This window comes from Neomonachus schauinslandi, chromosome 6, assembly GCF_002201575.2.
Source record: "Neomonachus schauinslandi chromosome 6, ASM220157v2, whole genome shotgun sequence".
Taxonomy (NCBI): domain Eukaryota; kingdom Metazoa; phylum Chordata; class Mammalia; order Carnivora; family Phocidae; genus Neomonachus; species Neomonachus schauinslandi.
The window spans coordinates 102,768,176-102,787,890 of NC_058408.1; the positions used below are offsets into that span (position 1 = coordinate 102,768,176).

General features: G+C 34.5%; 1 protein-coding gene across 2 annotated transcripts in view; it reads left to right on the top strand.

Annotated features, from left to right (window-relative positions):
- Positions 1-19,715, top strand: part of ADK (adenosine kinase) — a 507,044-nt gene that overhangs the window by 333,052 nt on the left and 154,277 nt on the right. For both annotated transcript variants that reach the window (XM_021699549.2, XM_021699550.1), the window contains exon 7: positions 10,851-11,021. In XM_021699549.2, coding sequence (XP_021555224.1) covers positions 10,851-11,021 — 171 coding nt within the window. The remainder of the gene's footprint in view (positions 1-10,850; positions 11,022-19,715) is intronic.

Consider the following 19,715-nt stretch of genomic DNA (forward strand, 5'->3'; position numbering starts at 1 on the left):
CAAGAGTTGCATGCCCTACTGACTGAGACAGCCAGGCATCCTTGAATTCTATTTTTGAGATGGAAGGGTCTCTGAAGATCATCCATCCAACCTTTCGTCTATTTTTTAATTGAAGAAACCAGAGCTCAAGATTAAATATATTGCTCAAATGTTTCAAAGTAGCTTGTTTAAAACCTAGACTAGAATTTCTAGTCCAGTCATTTCTTTTTTTTAACTATAACATGCTACTATATTATCTGTTGCTATTTTTTGTATTTCAGGGGGATATACTTACTCCAGTTTTTACTTCTACATAAAAATAAAGACAAAGAAAGATAGCTCATTTGTGCCAGTTACTTTTTTAAAAAGTGAGAATAGCAGTGTTTATTTTAGTAATTTGCCAAGAAGCAGGCCAAAGTTTGAATTAGAAGGGCACTGCTCTCTGTAATGCCTTGGCAATCAAAGAAGCCACCCTGTATTTTAACTATAGTCTACAGTTGCCTGGTTTGTGAACCCCAAGCTTCTACCACAATTATGATTTGTTTGTTTGTTTTTCTAAGTAATCTCTGTGCCCAACATGAGACTTGAACTCACAACCCCAAGATCAGGTGTCACATGCTCACCCAGATGATCAAGCCAGGCACTCCAATTATGATTTGTTTTTAAAAATTCAAAAATTGTCTTCAAAAACATTGGTTAGCTTTATTAACACATTCCACCACTTCCTCTACTTCTAGGGAGAAGCATTGAGTGGGATGGAGGGGTGCAGATGGGGACCAACAACACCTGAAACAAGATATCAGTATGCTATGGAAATTGGGTGTACTACTCAAATGTAGCAACTTGTGTTGTCTTAGTGCTAACCTCAGAAAATAGTCAGATGTTCTCAATTCAAGATAGGACATCTGGAAATGTAATTATGGTTTCATTCTCTCTCTAAACCCACTTTAACCTTCAATTTCTTCATGCTCTTTATTATTGCGAGGAAGCTAACAGTCATTACCGCCCTACATTGGATTTCCTGCTAATATTCTCTACCAACTTTCTTTGTATTTTAGTGGTTGTTTTCATTTCCACTTAGTAGTGTGTGTTTCTTTCTTTCCTTTAGTTCAAGAGTCAGCAAATATGACCCTTGGGCCAGATTTCACCCACTGCCTATTATTGTGAATAAAGTTTTATTCAAACACAGCCATGCTCAGTCTTTTATGTATTGTCTATAACTGCTTTAGCTCTACAATAGTAAAGTTGAGTTTTTGCAGTAGAAATCATATGCCCCACAAACCTAAAATATTTTCTCTTGGGCCTTTAACAGAAAACATTTGCCAACCCTTGCTTTTGTTGACTAAGTGGAAGGTAAAGAACAGATTCTAGAGAGTGAATAAATATCACCAGCAAATGAAAGTATACAGGAAAGTATAGGATTTCTACTTAGGCTAGCTAGAAGACCCATGTGGTCAGAATAAGAGTTTCATGAAGGTGAATCATCAGAGGTAATGTAGGAAAGATAGATTAGAGAATTTTTAATGCCATGTCAAGAACTCAAATGTATTATTAAGAAATGAGTCATTTAAGGTCTTGGAGCAAAGGAATTTTGCCAAAACAGGAAACTGTTGCAGTAGTGTTTACAAAGTAATGAGGGTATATTAATGGGAAGTTAATACTAATGTTGTTTTAATGAGAAAGATGGCATAGTTGGAAGAGTTACTACAGAGTTAAAAATTGATTGGATATGGGTGCCTGGGTGGCTCAGTCAGTTAAGCGTCTGCCTTTGGCTCTGGTCACTCTCACTCTGCTCTCTCTCAAATAAATAAATAAAATCTTTTTTAAAAATTGGGCATTAAACATTGGATTTGAGGACAAAAATAATAATAATTCTTAAATCCAAACTTTATTGAGCATAAAATGAAAAATTATTTACACATTTGGAAGGTGAAGAGCTAATTTTTATGGCAAATTTAGGTTAGCAGAGAGGGATTTTAACACTACATAGATTAGAAAACAAATGAAAATTGATTACTAGGTATCATCACTACTAAAGTTGTTAGGGCATCCCAGCCACAGGCAAGTTTTCATTGGTTGTATTTTACTTTCAGGGTACCCCACTGCCATCATCCAGTCAGAGTGCATTTCTGTAAAATCCTCTTACTTCTGCTCCCCAGAATGCCACCCTTATACTCAGATTTACTTCTCTTGTGTAGGGTAAATTATTTCCATTTTCAGTACTTATTTCCATTATCAGTACTTATTAGGTTATTTGGACCTGACTGTTAAAAACAAAACAAAACAAAAAAACCACCTAGAACTGTTAGGCCTGTCTTAGAGCACCATGAAAAAAATTACTTATACCCTAAGGGTGCTAGGAACTGAGAAAGTTTCAGATCCTCTGAACTAAAGAGTTGTCCAACTCTGAAATGAATATACTCTTCTCTTTGCATGTGAAAATGCAACAGTTCTTTTTTCTTTTCTTTTTTTCAAAATAGCATTCCAGTTACATGGGAATCTAGATGGACTCTCAATAAAAATTTAACCAGATATTTTTAAACTACCTGTATACTGTACACACTGTGCTTTGTACTGGAGCAAACATTTTAAAAAGTACACTGGCCCTTAAGGTTATTTACAGCCAGGTAAGGGAGATAAGGCAAATGCAAGTTGTTTAAAAATAAACAGAATAAAATTCATATTACATATTAAGGAGGTTCAAAGAGGAATGAGTACATCTTGGTGGGAACGTAGTTAAATCTTTGTGGGATGAAATTCAGATTTAAATGTAGATTTAAAAGGGCCTTGATGGAGTGGTAAATTCCAACAGGTAGGGGTAGTGGATATTTCGGATAGAAAGAACAATATAGAGTCAGAAGACTTATTTTGGGAGAAGCAAATCATTATGATTGAAGCAAGGACATATGTTGTGGAGTAATAGAGGTTACAGCTGGCTTACTGTGGAAGTTGGAGTATTTTGTGGAGAGTTTTGAATGCTGGGGTGTGAGGCATTTGGATTTAATTTGCTAGGAAAAGAAGAGTGATTAGGGTGATTAATCTTTCAGCAGGATATAGGATGATTAAATCAAGGAAAGAGAGGAGGCAGAGCTTTTGGAAAGGGAATGATGGATTTTGTTTTATGTTTTTATATTTCAAAGGAAATACCAAACTGTATATTGATGTTAAAGAGCATACTTTTGTTCAGTATTGTAACTAAGAGTTATAACTGTAGAACTCACCATTCATGCAAAAACAAAACAACTTTCTAATGTTCTTCGTATTACTACAGAAATAGTAATAATAAAATGGAAACGTGTGAAGCGCATATAACATGACAAACATTGTATTAAGCACTCATTTAGGTCTTACAATGACATTGATAGGTGTTACCATTCCCATTTTTCAGATGAGAGCAATGAGGTGAGGCCTAGGGAAGTTACATAACCCCAAATCATAGTTAAATAGTAGTCAGATTGGCAAAACTGTTAAAAATAAGTATGCTGTTGGGGTATCTGGATGGCTCAGTCAGTAGAACATGCAACTCTTGGTCTCAGGGTTGTTGAGTTCAAGCCCCACGCTGGGTGTAGAGTTTGCTTATAAATAAGTAAGTAAGTAAGTATACTGGTTTGTTTAAACTCTCTGATGCTGAGAATTGAGTGAATCCTGTCAAATTATTTTCATCTGGCTTAGACATGGCTCCTGTCTTATTATTTTATTTTTCTTATCATTCCTGATCCCTAATCCTGTTCCTCTTCTCACCATGGGAACTCTAATGTGTTTGATATGAGTTTTATATCCTTGAAAAATGTATCATTTTTTTAGATGTGTGTTTACATTATGCACAGTGTATAAAAGTATGAACTATATAGCTTGTCCAGTCGATGTATATATTTCTGGTTTATTGCTTTTAATCTCTATATAATAGTGTGCATTTACCATGTTTTGCTTATCTTTTCCCCTAGAAATGGACTTGCAGGATGTCTAACACTGCCTTTCACTTCCAGCAAAGCTGTGATTAATATCTTATGTATGTCCCTCTAAAACCTATCTTCTTTCCACTATGTCTTGCTGCCTCCTGTTACATGCTTTTTCAGGGGATTATTTCAGAGGGAAGAAAAGCTAACTTCTACATTCATAGAAGAGTTAAGATTGCAGGTATTTTAATCCCTAAAGATTAAAATATATATGGAATGAGTGATTTCACTGATGCTTCCAAAAGGAGCCACATAGGCAGGAAGACCTAGGCAAATTATTTTGTTCCATTGATGCATTACATTCAGTCAGTGGTAACAAGTATTTGCTAATGCATTTGTTTTGGCTTTTTTCTTTTAGTGATTCTATTGCTATCATTGGTATGAAGTGTAGTGCATGCCATAACATTGTATTGTAAACAATTTATACATTATCTTAATGGTTGTCAAAGTCAGTATTTTCCTTACAAGCACATAGGAACTATGCTTTGTCATAATTCATATTTGATCCTCTCTCTCCTATAAGGAAATACATTTCACACTCTCTGGGAGATGTACAAAACATGTAGATCCTATTAAGAAGAAGAAAACATACTATTTGGTGGTTGTATTTGTTTTTTGGCTTCTCATTCATTCTTTCAACCTCATTCTCTGACAAGTGTTACTATGTATGGCACCTTCATTGTGCTATGGAAAACAGACTGAATACGTTCTTTAGAACAGACAACACTGGTATGTCTTCAGACTCAGCATCTGAAACTCTCAGCCCTCTCATCATTGGTAGTCTAGGTTTGGGAGCACTCTGGTTGGCCAAATATTTTTCTGTTACCACACTTCCTTCTTAATTTTCTCTTTTGCTGTTGTGACTAGTGATTTAGGTTTACCAAAGTCACCAGTCTCATATTTAGTTTTTTCCTTTTTTCTGCCATCTACTTGAAGAAGCAAAATAGACTTACTACCAGCTGTTTCTCTGCTGACTCTTGTTTATTGAATTAAGCTTCTCACCATTTATAAACATCTCTTGTTTGTGTAGAGATTTACTTCAAGTAACAAAATATTTTGTCTTTTAAATAATTTTTATCAGAAGAGAATTGAATGGCATCACCAAAATTTGAAAAATTAAAAAAAATTAAAATTATCCATAATTTTTCTACTCACATTTAACCATTTTAATCTGGGTGTATTCTCCTCCATTTTTTTTCCTTTTGATTTAGTGTAGTTTTTAACCATATTTTGTGCACACTATTTGTATGCTTTATGTTTCATTTAACATTTATGTGGTGTAAACATTTTCCACTTTTCCACTTAGTTTTCATAATCATAATTTTTCCATAATCATAATCTTAAAAATTTTCAAAGTATCCTCTAGAGCAGCAGTTTCCAATGGAAATATGTCACATATAGTTGAAAATTTTCTAGTAGCCACATTGAAAAAGTAAAAAGAAACAGGTAAAATTAATGTTAATAATGTATTTTGTTTATCTTAATATTAACTAAAATATTTTTCATTTCAACATGTAATTATATAAAATTATTATATTCTTGACATTCTTTTGTTTATACTAAGCCTTTAAAATTGCTGTCTATCTTGAATTTACAGCAATCAGTTCAGTCACTAAATTGTCAATGATCAAAATGAAATGTAGACCTATCAAAACAATAAAATTATGTTTAGCAGCTTCTATTTCTAAATTTAAATAAATTAAATTAAAATCAAGTTCCACAGTCACACTAGCCACATTGCACGTGCTCATTAGCTACATGTCTTCTTACATTTAAATTAAAATTAAATAAAATTTGACATTCAGATCTTCAGTTGAACTAGTAACATTTTTTTTTAACTAGCCACATTTTTAATTATCAACAGCCAGGTTTAGAGTGGAAAAATAGAAAGAATATGCCAATTCTTTCTTGACTATTTCCTTCTCAATCATTAAGTATTTACACTGTTTGCAGATTTTCAGTAAAAGTGTACTGATATGTTCATGAATTAATATTTTCCCATATTTTAGATTTCCTTAAAGTAGACTCTCAAAAATAGAATTATTGGGTCAAAGAGTATGAATTTGTTTGTGGTTCCTCATGTGTATTTTCAAATTATTTTCTGAGAAAGTGTCAGTTGCACTCCCACCGGCAGTATTAATATATTAATTTCACCAACCTTTCTTCATCACTGAAGAACCTTTCTTCACCATGTTGTTTCTTTAATTGCTAGAAAGGAATACTTGTCTATATATTTATTAACCAGTATATTTCTTTTTTGCTTTTAATGGAATGCATTTTCATGTTCTTGGCTCATTTATCTATTGGTGTCCTCATGTTTGTTTAATTCTTAATCTATTTTTAAAACTCTTTATAGACTAAAGATATTAACACTGTGTCATATTTACTGTAGACGTTTTTCCTGGTCTTTTGTTTGCGTTTATTTTTATACTTCCAAAAATCCCTAAAATTTACAAAGTATATGAGCATGTGTGCACACACACACACCTCTATTCTTTAGATAATTGTTAATGGAAATAATAACAAGAATTTGTGCTCTTAGGTAAGGACAATTAAAAAGAACACCAAATGATTTTCCTGAATTAAAGTATATACTGGTAAAGAGCAAAGAACACCAAATGATTTTCCTGAATTAAAGTATATACTGGTAAAGAGCAAGAAGAGCAATTCCTTTCCTTATCTTTTAGTATATTAAACGGTTTAATTTCTTACATCCTCCTATGTAGCAATTAAACTACACCAAGAGGGGGGCCTGGGTGGCTCAGCTGGTTAAGCGGCTGCATTGGCTCAGCTCATGAACCCCCATGGTCTGGGATCAAGCCCGCATGGGGCTCCCTGCTCAGCAGGAAGCCTGCTTCTCCCTCTCCCCCTGCTTGTGCTCTCTCTCTCTCTTTCTGTCAAATAAATAAATAAATCTTTAAAAAAAATTAAACTACACCAAGAAATACTTAGAGTAGTTGGATGACAAATTTATGTACAGTTGATTCTTGAAGAACACAGGGGTTAGGGGTGCCAGCACCCTGCACAGTCAAAAAATGTGCGTATTAACTTTTGACTCACCCAAAACTTAACTACTGATAGTAGTTAACTACTGTTGACCGGAAGCCTTACCGATAACATCAACAGTCTATTAAATACATATTATAATAAAGTAAGCTAGAGAAAAGAAAATGTTATTAAGAAAATTATAAGGAAGAGAAAATACATTTATAGGACTGTACTATATTTATCCAAAAAAATCCGTGCGTAAGTGGACCCGTGCAGTTCAAACACATGTATTTGAGATTTCTAAGTATTAAGTCTGGCGATGCAAAAATGGTTCTTTTGCTCTGCCTTAGTCTTTCCCCATTCCTCCTATTCCTACCTTTTTATTCTGTTTTGTTTACCATTTTAATGGATAAAATCGTCTTGCCTCACTCTCAATAGTGATTAATATTATCAGATCTCTTAAGTGTTAGAATCTGCTTTGCCTTCTGGTGCTCATACGGACAAAGAGTAATAGGATTAACTGTTGTATAGACTGAAACCCCTAATCAGAAAAATCACAAGAGTTTGTTGATTATATAGAGTATTTTTCTAATCTATAGCCATATAAACTATTGGCCTGTTTTTATTGCAAACCTGACACTTGAAAAAAATTTTTTATAATGGCACTGTTTTTATTTTTCATGATAATACAGTCTAGAACGTGTCGCCTAGCAAAGGATATAAATCTAGGAAGAAAAGTTATGGTTGGCATCAATTTTAAGTCTTTGCACTATAACGGAACACAAATCCTAAATTGTTTAAATACTAAATATTTACTTAAAGTAAAACAAGAGACTATTCAAAAATGGAATTAATTTAAATTGTGAATCTCCCTCATTTAAAAGCTGATAGTTTTTTATATATTCTTTATAAAATTGACAAAATGGAAGTTATATTGTCCACATCACAATACTCTTGTGTTGCATTTTAAAGTAAAACACACATACACACATTTGGAATGAGGCCAAATTTGGACTCCAGGGGCATACTGTTCAGTACCTTAAATTACAATCAGATGTATTTTAGCACAGATCAAATTTTCAGTCCAAAGTTGGTGAGAAGCCTAATTATTTGACCAGGTTACTATTTGTGTAGACCATTCTGTGGCTGTCTGTGGTTAATCCACAGCTGGCAGAATGCTAGCTCTGGGAGGTTTTTATTTCATGCTGGAACAGTTTGGGGAGAGATGGGAGGGGGGTTAGCTTTAAACGCTCCTCATTAAATGAAAGACTAAAAAGCAAGTACATACATATTACTATGGAGACAAGATGCTATATAAACTGTTCATTTTAATTCTCCAAGTGACAAAAATAGCAAAGGAAACAGCTTGGATGTTCATAGTTTGCAAGTGACATGGTAGTTGGTTAAAAAAGTAAGGTGAAAACATTTAAAAAATAACGTCACCTAAGACTAAGACTTGTTACCTTTTAGAACAGTTGAATATTGGTAAAGAATAAATGGATTGGGGTTTTTAAATAATGAGAAAATATTATGTTATTATAATAAGGAAACATTTTTATTAGAATTTCATTAGCAGTACTTTAAAGTAATAAGAAACAATTATACTGGAAAATTCTTAATATCTCAGAGTTTATAAGGGCAGTAAACCCTTCAAATCCAAATATACATGACTCCTACCTCAAAGTTAATTTTTTAATATTCTTTTAATACTCAATTTGAAAGTAATAGAAAAAATTTTTTTTCTTTTTAAACTTTTTAAAGTTTACATGATGGAAGTGGTTAGTCCCTCAGTTGTAGTTGAGTATTTCAGTACCCCTTTGTAATTTTAAAAGAAGTTTCCTTTACATTTTCATGGTTATTTCTTCCGTTTATAAGCTTAACTCTTCTTTCCTTCTGGTTCCCACTGCCCTAACTTCTCTGGTTCCTTGTTCTTTCTAATCCTCCTCCTTATCTTGCTTCTTCATTCCTCTCTTTCTCCAGATCCTTCTTGTTAAAGATCAAAAAAGCTCCAACTTAACGCTGTTCTTAAAAACAACTCTCCCACTCCTCTCCCCCCAGTAAAATATCTTTCTTCTCTATTCTTTTCAATTACCTATTCAAACGAGGGGCATTATCTCTAGTCATTTGAATCTAAGCTCCATCACATATAAACTGTATGACCTGGGGGGACCTTTCTTCACATGCCTATTTTGCCTTTTTTATTCATAAAAATGAGAATAACAGTCTCTACCTCATAGGTTTGATACAAGGGAAAAAATGATAATAATTGAGTTAATATACATAAAGCTTTTAGTGTAGTGCCTGGAACACAATAATTGCTCAGTAAATCAGTAAATTTCAGATGAGTCTATTATTTTTCATTGATAAATCTTCCAAAATAATTTATAATTTTTACCCCTACTTTCTCACCATTCTTTAACAGCTGACTTTTTTTCTTTTACCTTTATCCCATAAGTACTTTCTCTTAATCATCAAATCCAGTGGCTTTTGCTCATCCTTTCTTTATCCATTGATAGCATTCAATACCTTTAAGTATCTTCCTAAAAATTTTCCTTGTTGGATTTCTCTGTCATCATTTACTGTCCTTATTTGCCTTCCTCTCGTACTCTCCTTTACGTTTTTCTTTTCTGCTTTTGACTGTTGTTGAATTGTTGCTATCCAGATTAACTTTCCTTTAAATTTTCACACAAGCTTGTTATTCCTTTCTTTCAAGGAAATCTTCATTACCCATCATCTGTCCCCACCCCACCCTGACTCCTCACCTGCCCCATTCAAGGCCTTTTGCATTCTTTGACTCCCCTGGCCTTTCTGACTTTATCTTCTGTTGCTCTTTGTGTATTCCTTCACTGTCTTGTGCAACATTCAAATCAATTTCCTTTGTAAGCATCCATGTCTTTGCTTACACTTTTATCTAAAAGGTATAAATCTATTTTAAAAATGCTTTTATTAATGTTTAAAATGTAGATAAATAGCATTTTAAAATACAGCTTTCCTGACATAAAATTTTAACTAAAATATTTTTCTATTATCACTGAATAATTTTAGGAAACTGATTTCATTTCTAAACTAATTTCATTTTTTAATAAATAGTATGTTACTTATTTTTTTTTTTTTTTAAAGATTTTATTTATTTGAGACAGAGAGAATGAGAGAGAGCACATGAGAGGGGGGAGGGTCAGAGGGAGAAGCAGACTCCCCGCCGAGCAGGGAGCCCGATGCGGGACTCGATCCAGGGACTCCAGGATCATGACCTGAGCCGAAGGCAGTCGCTCAACCAACTGAGCCACCCAGGCGCCCCAATAGTATGTTACTTATAAGAATCCAAACTATTTATAAGAAGCTAAAAGGATCCAATCTGCCTTCATTACTATTTCTGTAATTTAAATATAATTATTGTCTCAAATGAGACCTTTGAAATATTTTTTCTTATGTGGATTCCCAGAATTCTTTCAGTATTGAGTATACAGATCTAATATGAAGTAAGTAATGTGTTATACTCTGACATAATGGCACACACTAAGCATATTGTACTCAATTATAGGTTTTTCTTCTAATCAAATGCTGCTGCTTTCTGCCTTGCATTTTATTTATTTATTTATTTAAGATTTTATTTATTTATTTGACAGAGAGAGACACAGCAAGAGAGGGAACACAAGCAGGGGGAGTAGGGGAGGGGGAAGCAGGCTTCCCACTGAGCAGGGAGCCCAATGTGGGGCTCGATCCCAGGACTCTGGGATCATGACCTGAGCTGAAGGCAGACACTTAACCGACTGAGCCACCCAGGCGCCCTGCCTTGAATTTTATAATTGTATTTTAAAGTTTGTGTTATATAGACGTTTGTATTTTTTATAGGTGTCTTTTATTCTGACCGAGAATGACTCTGTGGAGATGGCATTTTTAATTTCCCCTCCTTTTTTCTTTATCCAGGGCTTTTTCCTTACAGTTTCCCCAGAGTCGGTATTAAAAGTGGCTAAACATGCTTCTGAAAACAACAGAGTTTTCACTTTGAATTTGTCTGCACCATTTATTAGTCAGTTCTACAAGGAATCGTTGATGAAAGTTATGCCTTATATTGACATACTTTTTGGAAATGAGACGGTGAGTTACTTTTTAAATAAGTGTCTGGTCTTTTTCTGTTTTTTTGGTTTGTGTATAAGTTTAGAGATTAAAAACTGAAATATTTGCATAAATATAATTGAAAATTACACAACAAAACTGCCTCAGTTTGGACCCCTCTAATTCAGTATTTTTAGAATTCAGTATATACTAGTTTTCTTTCACAGTAAAAAATTGGTTTTTTAAAAGTTTTGATTATTGATTATTGAGGTTTATAATTTACGTATAATAAAATTAACTCTTTTAATGTACATTTCTGTGAACTTTTGCCAATGCATACATGACATGTAGCCATGACCACGATCAAGATAAAAATCATTTCTGTCACCCCTTTCAATCAACCCTTCCCCTTATCCTGATCCCTTCACATCAACTGACTTTTCTTCTGACCAGTTAAATAATGTTTCCCCTGAAATTTTCATGGATTAAGGTAAGGGGCATTTGGTCTAAAATTAATGTTTTATGAATTTAACTATTTATTCAAAGTGTGAGTCTAAATTATGAGTAAAGGTTGGTATATTTGTATTAAATTTTTTGTTAATATCATTTTTGCTAATATTTGTATGTTGTATTTGAAGGTGATAAAATGGTTTTTTTTAAAAAACTTTAAAAACTTTCACAGCTTTTCCTTTTTACCAAGATTATACTTTCTTTTATTCTAAATTAGTGGAAAATAATTTTTTTGCTCACATAGTACTTATAGCTTCTGTTTAACCTGTAGACTTTAAACATCCATGAACCAGAAAAAAAAAAGAGACCTTCAGTATATCTTCTTGTGACCTGGGCAGTATCACTTAACTTTCATGAATCTCAGGGTCTTTATGTGTAAAGTGAACATGTTGTACTAACTATCCCAGAAATCCATTTTGATTTGAATTACATCATTGTAACACAGTTTGATTATATTCACTGATTTTGTATCCAAATAAGATAACTGTGTTGTCTGTATAGAATAACATAAATTTGACCTCGACATAATTTATGAGATCACCTTGGTGATTTGTAGAAATAATATGGTATGAATGTCTTCAAAGACACTTTGAAGGAAATGCTACATTCTTGATGATTTATAAATCATAAATTTATAAACTGACATAATGGCAAGAAATAGTGGTAATGACCTTGAACTACTGAGTATCTGCTGGAAGTCTCATTTGATTAAAATCTACATTTCACATTTCCTTTATTGCTAGTTTTATTTTCTGAAGGAAAAAGGAAGTAACTAGGAAAAGTGCTAATCTGTCCTTTTAAAATAACATGAAAGAATTGGTCATCAGTATGGTGGCCTGAGAATCCTTGGGAGAAATTGATATTTGAACTCAGAGTTCTTTGTAGTCAGGAAAGATCAAACTGGCAGTACTTAAGTATATGCTCTGTACTTTAAAAAGACACATTTTTAAAACTTTTAAAAAGATAAATATCATTCCAAAGAAGGACTTTAGAATTAGAGGTAACTTGAGAGGATTGAATACCATCAAAAATTCAATTCTGACTTTATAATATCAAATGACCATAATTAGGAAGAAAATGGGGAGGAGCCTTAGAAACACAACATTGCAGAGCACACAGAGTTCTTTAATTAGAGTTCCCATTTGGGCGTGTGCATGGCTCAGTTGGTTAAGCATCCGACTCTTCGATTTGGCTCAGGTCATGATCTCAGAGTCATGAAATCGAGCCCCACATGGGGCTCCACGCTCAGTACAGTCTGCTAGAGATTCTCTCCCTCCGCCCCTCTTCCCACTTGTGTGTACACACACGCTCTCTCTCAAATTTTAAAAATCTAAAAAAAAAAAAAAACTCGTATGTGTTAAACACATGTAAAAAAAAAAAAGATGGAAAGCATTTATAGAACCAGAGAATAATGCTAAAAGTTTGGCATAGACTTAGAAGAATAGAAAAAATAGAGGCACAGATTATTAGGTCTGCAGAAAATGCTGATGATACCAAAATGGTCTTCACTTAAAAAAAAAAAAAAAAACTCCAAATGCACAGCAAGAACAAAAAAAAAAAAATTGGACTTCATCAAAATTAAAAACTTTTGTGCATCAAAGGACACTATCAAAAAAGTAAAGCCTAGGGGCTCCTGGGTGGCTCAGTCAGTTAAGCATCTGCCTTGGGCTGGGGTCATGATCCCAGGGACCTGGGATTGAGCCCCACATCTGGCTCCCTGCTCGGTGGGGAAGCCTGCCTCTCCCTCTCCCTCTGCCTGCCGCTCCCCCTGCTTGTGCTATCTCCCTCTTAAATAAATAAATAAATGAATCTTAAAAAAAAAAAGTAAAGCCTAAAGCCAGCAGAAGGAAGGAAATAATAAAGGTTAGAACAGAAATATGATATAGAAGCTAAAAAAAAAACAGTAGAACAGATCAGGAGCTGGTTCTTTGAAAAAATTAATAAAATTGATAAACCTCAACCCAGGCTTATCAAAAGAAAAGAGAAAGGACCCAAATAAATAAAATCACAAATGAGAGAGGAAAAATAACAGCTGACACCACAGAAATACAAACAATTAGAATATGATGAAAAACTGGGCGCCTGGGTGGCTCAGTTGGTTAAGCGACTGCCTTCGGCTCAGGTCATGATCCTGGAGTCCCGGGATCGAGTCCCACATCGGGCTCCCTGCTCAGCAGGGGGTCTGCTTCTCCCTCTGACCCTCTTCCCTCTCTTGCTATCTGTATCTCATTCTCTCTCTCTCAAATAAATAAATAAAATCTTTAAAAAAAAAAAAAAAAGAATATGATGAAAAACTATATGCCAACAAATTTAACAACCTGGAAGAAATGGATAAATTCCTAGAAACATATAAACTACCAAAACTGAAACAGGAAGAAATAGAAAACTTAAACAGACCCATAAGAAGCAAGGAAACTGAATCAGTAATCAAAAAACTCCCTGGGGGGGAAATTGGACAGGGAGATGAACCATGAAAGACTATGGACTCTGAGAAACAAACTGAGGGTTCTAGAGGAGATCGGGGTGGGGGGATGGGTTAGCCTGGTGATGGGTATTAAAGAGGGCATGTACTGAATGGAGCAGCTGGTGTTATACGCAAACAATGAATCATGGAACACTACATCAAAAGCTAATGATGTATGGTGATTAACATAACATAATAAAATAAAATTAAAAAAAAAACCTCCCAACAAACAAAAGTCGAGGACCAGATGGCTTCAAAGGCAAATTTTACTAAACATTTAAAGAAAAGTTAAGGGGTGCCTGAGTGGCCTTTGGTTAAATGTCTGCATTCAGCTCAAGTCATGATCCCTGGGTCCTGGGATCAAGCCCCACTTCAGGCTCCCTGCTCTGTGGAGAGTCTGCTTGTCCCTCTCCCTCTGCGTCTCTGCTCATTCTTTCTCTCTCTCTCTCTGTCAAATAAATAAATAAAATCTTAAAAAAATAAAGTTAATAAAAAGTTAATACCTATTCTTCTCAAAATATTCCAAAAAATAGAAAAGGAAGAAAAACTTCCAAATTCATTCTATGAGGCCACTATGAAGTGTTGAATCACTGTAAGGCACATCTGAAATTAATATTACATTGTATGTTAACTAACTGGAATTTAAATAAAACTTAAAAAAAAAAACAAAGTGAAAGCGCATGGAGTGAGAGGAAATATTTGCAAATGATATATCTGGTAAGGGATTAACATCTAGAATATATCTCTCAACAAGGAAACAACCCAATTCATAAATTGTCAAAGGACTTAAACATTTCTCCAAAGAAGATATATAAATGGCTAATAAGCACATGAAAAAATGCTTACCATCACTAATTATTACTGAAATGCATTAAAAAACCAAAGTGAGATACCACTTGATATACTTGATACACATTATTTTCAAAAATATGGAGGGGAAAAAAAGTATTGCCAAGGAGGTGGAGAAATTGAAACCCTTTTGCATTGGTGATTGGAATGTGAAATGGTGCTCCTGCTGTGGAAAACAATTTGGTGGTTCCTCAAAATGTCAAACATAGAATTATTACCATATGATCCAGTACTTCTCCTAATTGGTATATATCCAAAAGTCCTGAAAGCAGGGACTCAAATACTTGCACACCAATATTTATGGCAGCAGTATTTCCAATAGCCAAATGAATAGATAAAATTTGGTATATACATAAAATGGAATATTATTCTGCCTTAAAAAGAAATGAAACCCTGATACATAATGCAACATGAATGAATTTTGCAAACATTATGTTAACTGAAATAAGCCATACACAACTACTAGATTTTCCTATAAGCACTCCACTTTTTTTTATTATTATTATGTTATGTTAGTCATCATTAGTTTTTGATGTAGTGATCCACGATCCATTGTTGTCATAGAACACCCAGTGCTCCATGCAAAACGTGCCCTCCTTAATACCCATCACCGGGCTAACCCATCCCCCTACCCCCCTCCCCTCTAAAATCCTCAGTTTGTTTCTGAGAGTCCATAGTCTCTCATGGTTCATCTCTCCCTCCGATTTCCCCCTCTTCATTTTTCCCTTCCTTCTCCTAGTGTCCTCCATGCTATTCCTTATGTTCCACAAATAAGTGAAACCATATGATAATTGACTTTCTCTGCTTGACTTATTTCACTTAGCATAATCTCCTCCAGTCCCATCCATGTTGATGTAAAAGTTGGGTATTCATCCTTTCTGATGGTAGAGTAATATTCCATCGTATATATGGACCACATCTTCTTTATCCATTCATCTTTTGAAGGGCATCTCGGCTCTTTCCACAGTTTGGCTTTCAGGATTCCACTTATATGAGGTGCCTAGAATAGTCAAATTCATAGAGACAGACAGTAGAATAGTGGTTACCAGGCACTGCAGGAAAGGGGGAATTGGGAGTTATGCTTAATAGGTACAGAGCTTCTATGGATAACAAAAAAGGTCTGGAAATGGATAATGGTGATGGTTGCACAACATTATGAATGTACTTAATGTCACGAATTGAACACTTAAAATGGTAAAATTTTGTCTTATATATATTTTGCCACATTGTTGAAATGATTTTACATTTCCAGTAAAGACTTTCCAGTACATGACTTTCCAGTACATGACTTTACAAACCAGTAAAGTTAGACTAGGACTTACAGAATAGTAGAGATATTATGCTATTATAATCTATATATAGTATAGAAAATTAAAGGAATCGTTTTTCCCTACCTAGAAGAGGAAGTTGTAAAATTACAAGCTACAAGTCATGTCAGGATAGCTTTTTACTTTGTTGGTGTAATTACTATTCATTTGAATTCATTTGAGTAGATATGTGGTGCCTATTATGGGAGACCAATAAACAATGGATGTATAGTATATTTGAGACCATCTGTCATAATATGGATTATAGGATAATAAATATTGGATACAGGGCAATTATTTGGTATTTTGTTGAACCAGTCTCAAAATTTCTGCTGATAAATAAACAGTTTTCTAGTGATATGTCTCAGTGTTTATTCTGAGCTTTGCTCAGCTATCAGTGATTCAGATAAAGCTGTATTTGCAGATAATGCAAATGCAGAGAATGCAAATAATGCAATACTTTAACAAATATCAAGTAAGTTGAATGTCAAAATGAAGCTTTTGAAAACTTTAATAGACTGGAAATATCAGTTGAGTGATGAAATTTAATAAGGATAAATGTAAATGAGTCCATATTGATTATAAAAAGCAAGTGTGGCTTTGTTTTATTTCTTTAGTCTCATCTCTCATTGTTCTCCTTGAATACTTTAGTAATCATAAACTATCTTTAAGTCTCCAGGAGAAAAAGGGACATTTTATTCCTAAAATGCAATGAAGTATAAAATATATTCCTCAGAGAATACATATAGGATTGTTTTATCTTTCTTTCTCCCCCTCACCCCCAAAACAACAATCAAATCCATGCTTATTAGGGCACCTGGTGGCTCAATTGGTTAAGCATCTGCCTTTGGCTCAGGTCATGATCCCAGATCCTGGGATCTCAGGCCCTATGTCGGGCTGCCTGCTCAGTGGGGTGTCTGCATTTCCTCTCCCTCTGCCTCTCCCCCCACCCCAGTTTGTGCTCTTGCACATGCGTGCACTCTCTCCCTATCTCAAATAAATAAAATCTTTAAAAAAAAAAATCTGTGCTTACCATAAATTTTCAAAATGTCAACAGTTAGCCAAAACAAAACAAACTTGGCTCTTATTTTCTACCTGATACCACCTTCCCTTTTTCAGAAGGCTATATACTACTAATGATGCTTTAAAACTTTCCTAATAACCTTAATATTAAAAATTTAAAAATGCCTTGTCCACCAAGGTTCTCTCTTCACATTGATCCTTGTGAGACAAAGAATGAATGATGTGATCCCTATGATTACCTCAGCTTATTGCTTGGAGAGAATTTCCAGGCCATAGCACAAAGGGGGTGGGGGGACCCTCTTGGTAGTCTCTTTTGCACTGAGGAGATGGAGCTAAAAATTCAGGAAATCTAACAGCTGGACACCTAGAGTACCAGAAAGAAAAGAGCTGCATAGACAGAGAACGCAGATTTTCAGAGTCCCACCCAAGTCTTCAGTTGAGAACTAATCAGTGCGTATTTGTCAGGAAACTAGTGAAGGCTGAGAACCACCTGAAAAGATTAGAGGGAATAATCCTCAGAGTGCTTGTAGAACCTGTAATCATTCTTGTTCTGTGAGCCAGAGTAAATAACTTCATAATTCATGGGGCTCCAGATAGAGTACTCAGAACACCAATGGGGCAAATTAGACTAGAGTAGAAGATACTGTGGTTCCTCTCCTAACAATATTATTCCAATATAATTGACAACCTGTATGTAATGGACAAATTCCTTGAAAAACATACAGTACCAAAGCACACTCAAGAAGAAATAGAAATAGGGCTATTCAGGTAACCTATTAAAGAAATTGAATTTTTAGTTAAAACCTTTCCCACAAAGAAAACCCAGATTTGCAGTGTGTTACTGCTGTGTTGAATTCTGGCACAAATTTAAGGAAGAAATAATAACAGTTCAATACAAACTATCCCAAACTATTGAAGAAGAAATAGTACCAAAAATCAAACAAAGAATTAAAAGCTACAGACCAATATCCCTCATAAAAATAGATGCAAAATTCTTAAGATAATTTTGGCAAATCAAGCCCAACAATATATAGAAAAGATAATCGTCATGACCAGGAATGCAGAAATCAATCAATATAATCCACTTTCATAAAACTAAGAAGAAAACATGATCATCTGAATAGAGATGGAGAAAACATTTGATGAAATCCAACATCCTTTCCTGATAAAAGCCTTCAGAATACTAATAGAAGAAAACTTCTTCAGTCTAACAAAGGATATTCACAAATAATGTACAGCCAGCATCATACTTGGTGATGAAAGACTGAACATTTTCCTTGTAAGATCAGAAACAAAACAAAACTCTCAACTTCTGTTCAACATTGTACAGTGCTAGTAGGGCCTGAAAAACATCCAGATTAGAAAGAAGTAAAGTTATGTCTATTATCAAATACCATTATTGGGTTTTTTTATTCTATAAAATCTGCAAAAAGCTATTACGACTAAAAGGGAGTTTAGCAAGGTTATGGGATACAAGATAAACATACAAAAACCAATTGTATTTCTCTATATTAACAGCAAACACTTGGAAATTGATATTTAAAAATACTATTTCTGGGGCGCCTGGGTGGCTCAGTCAGTTAAGCATCCAGCTCTTGATTTCAGCTCAGGTCATGATCTCAGGGTCATGGGCTAGAGCCCCGCATCAGGCTCCATGCTCAGCAGGGAGTCTGCTTGGGATTTTCTCTCTCCTGGAGAGAAATAAATAAATAACAATTACTTAATTAATTAACTTTTTATAATACTATTTCTGATACCAGGGCACCTGGCTGGCTCAGTTGGAGGAGTGTGCTACTCTTGATCTCAGGGTTGTGAGTTCGAGCCCCATGTGGGGTGTAGAGATTACTTAAATAAAACTTTAAAAAATAAATAAAAAATTAAAATGTTATTTCTGATATCATAAAAATGTATGACATATTTGGAATAAATCTGAGAAAAGATATGCAAAGTTTGTATATACTAAACACTACAAAACATTGTTGAGAAAACTTAAAGAAGAATTAAATGGAAAGAAATAACATATTCATGGATCTTTAAGACTATCGTTAAGTGTCAGTTCTCAAATTTGTGTATGGATCCAACATAATTTAATCAAAATCCCAGCAGTTTTTTTCGGTAGAAGTCATCAGACTTATTCCAAAATTCATATGGAAAATTCTGGACTAGAATAGCCACGCCAACTTTGGAAAAAAAAAAAATCAGAGGACCTATAATATTACATGGTTTCAAGACTTACTATAAAGCTACAGTAATCAGTACAATGTGGCATTGGCCTAAAGATAGACAAATAGGTCAGGGAACAGAAGGGATAGTCCATAAATAGACCCATAATTGATTTTTCAACAGTTTTAGAGGTCATTCCATGGGGAATAGTCTTTTTAGATAATTTTTTTTAATTTTTTATTTATTTGTGAGAGAGAGAATGAGAGACAGAGAGCATGAGAGGGAGGAGGGTCAGAGGGAGAAGCAGACTCCCTGCTGAGCAGGGAGCCTGATGTGGGACTCGATCCCGGGACTCCAGGATCATGACCTGAGCCGAAGGCAGTTGCTTAACCAACTGAGCCACCCAGGCACCCGGGGAAT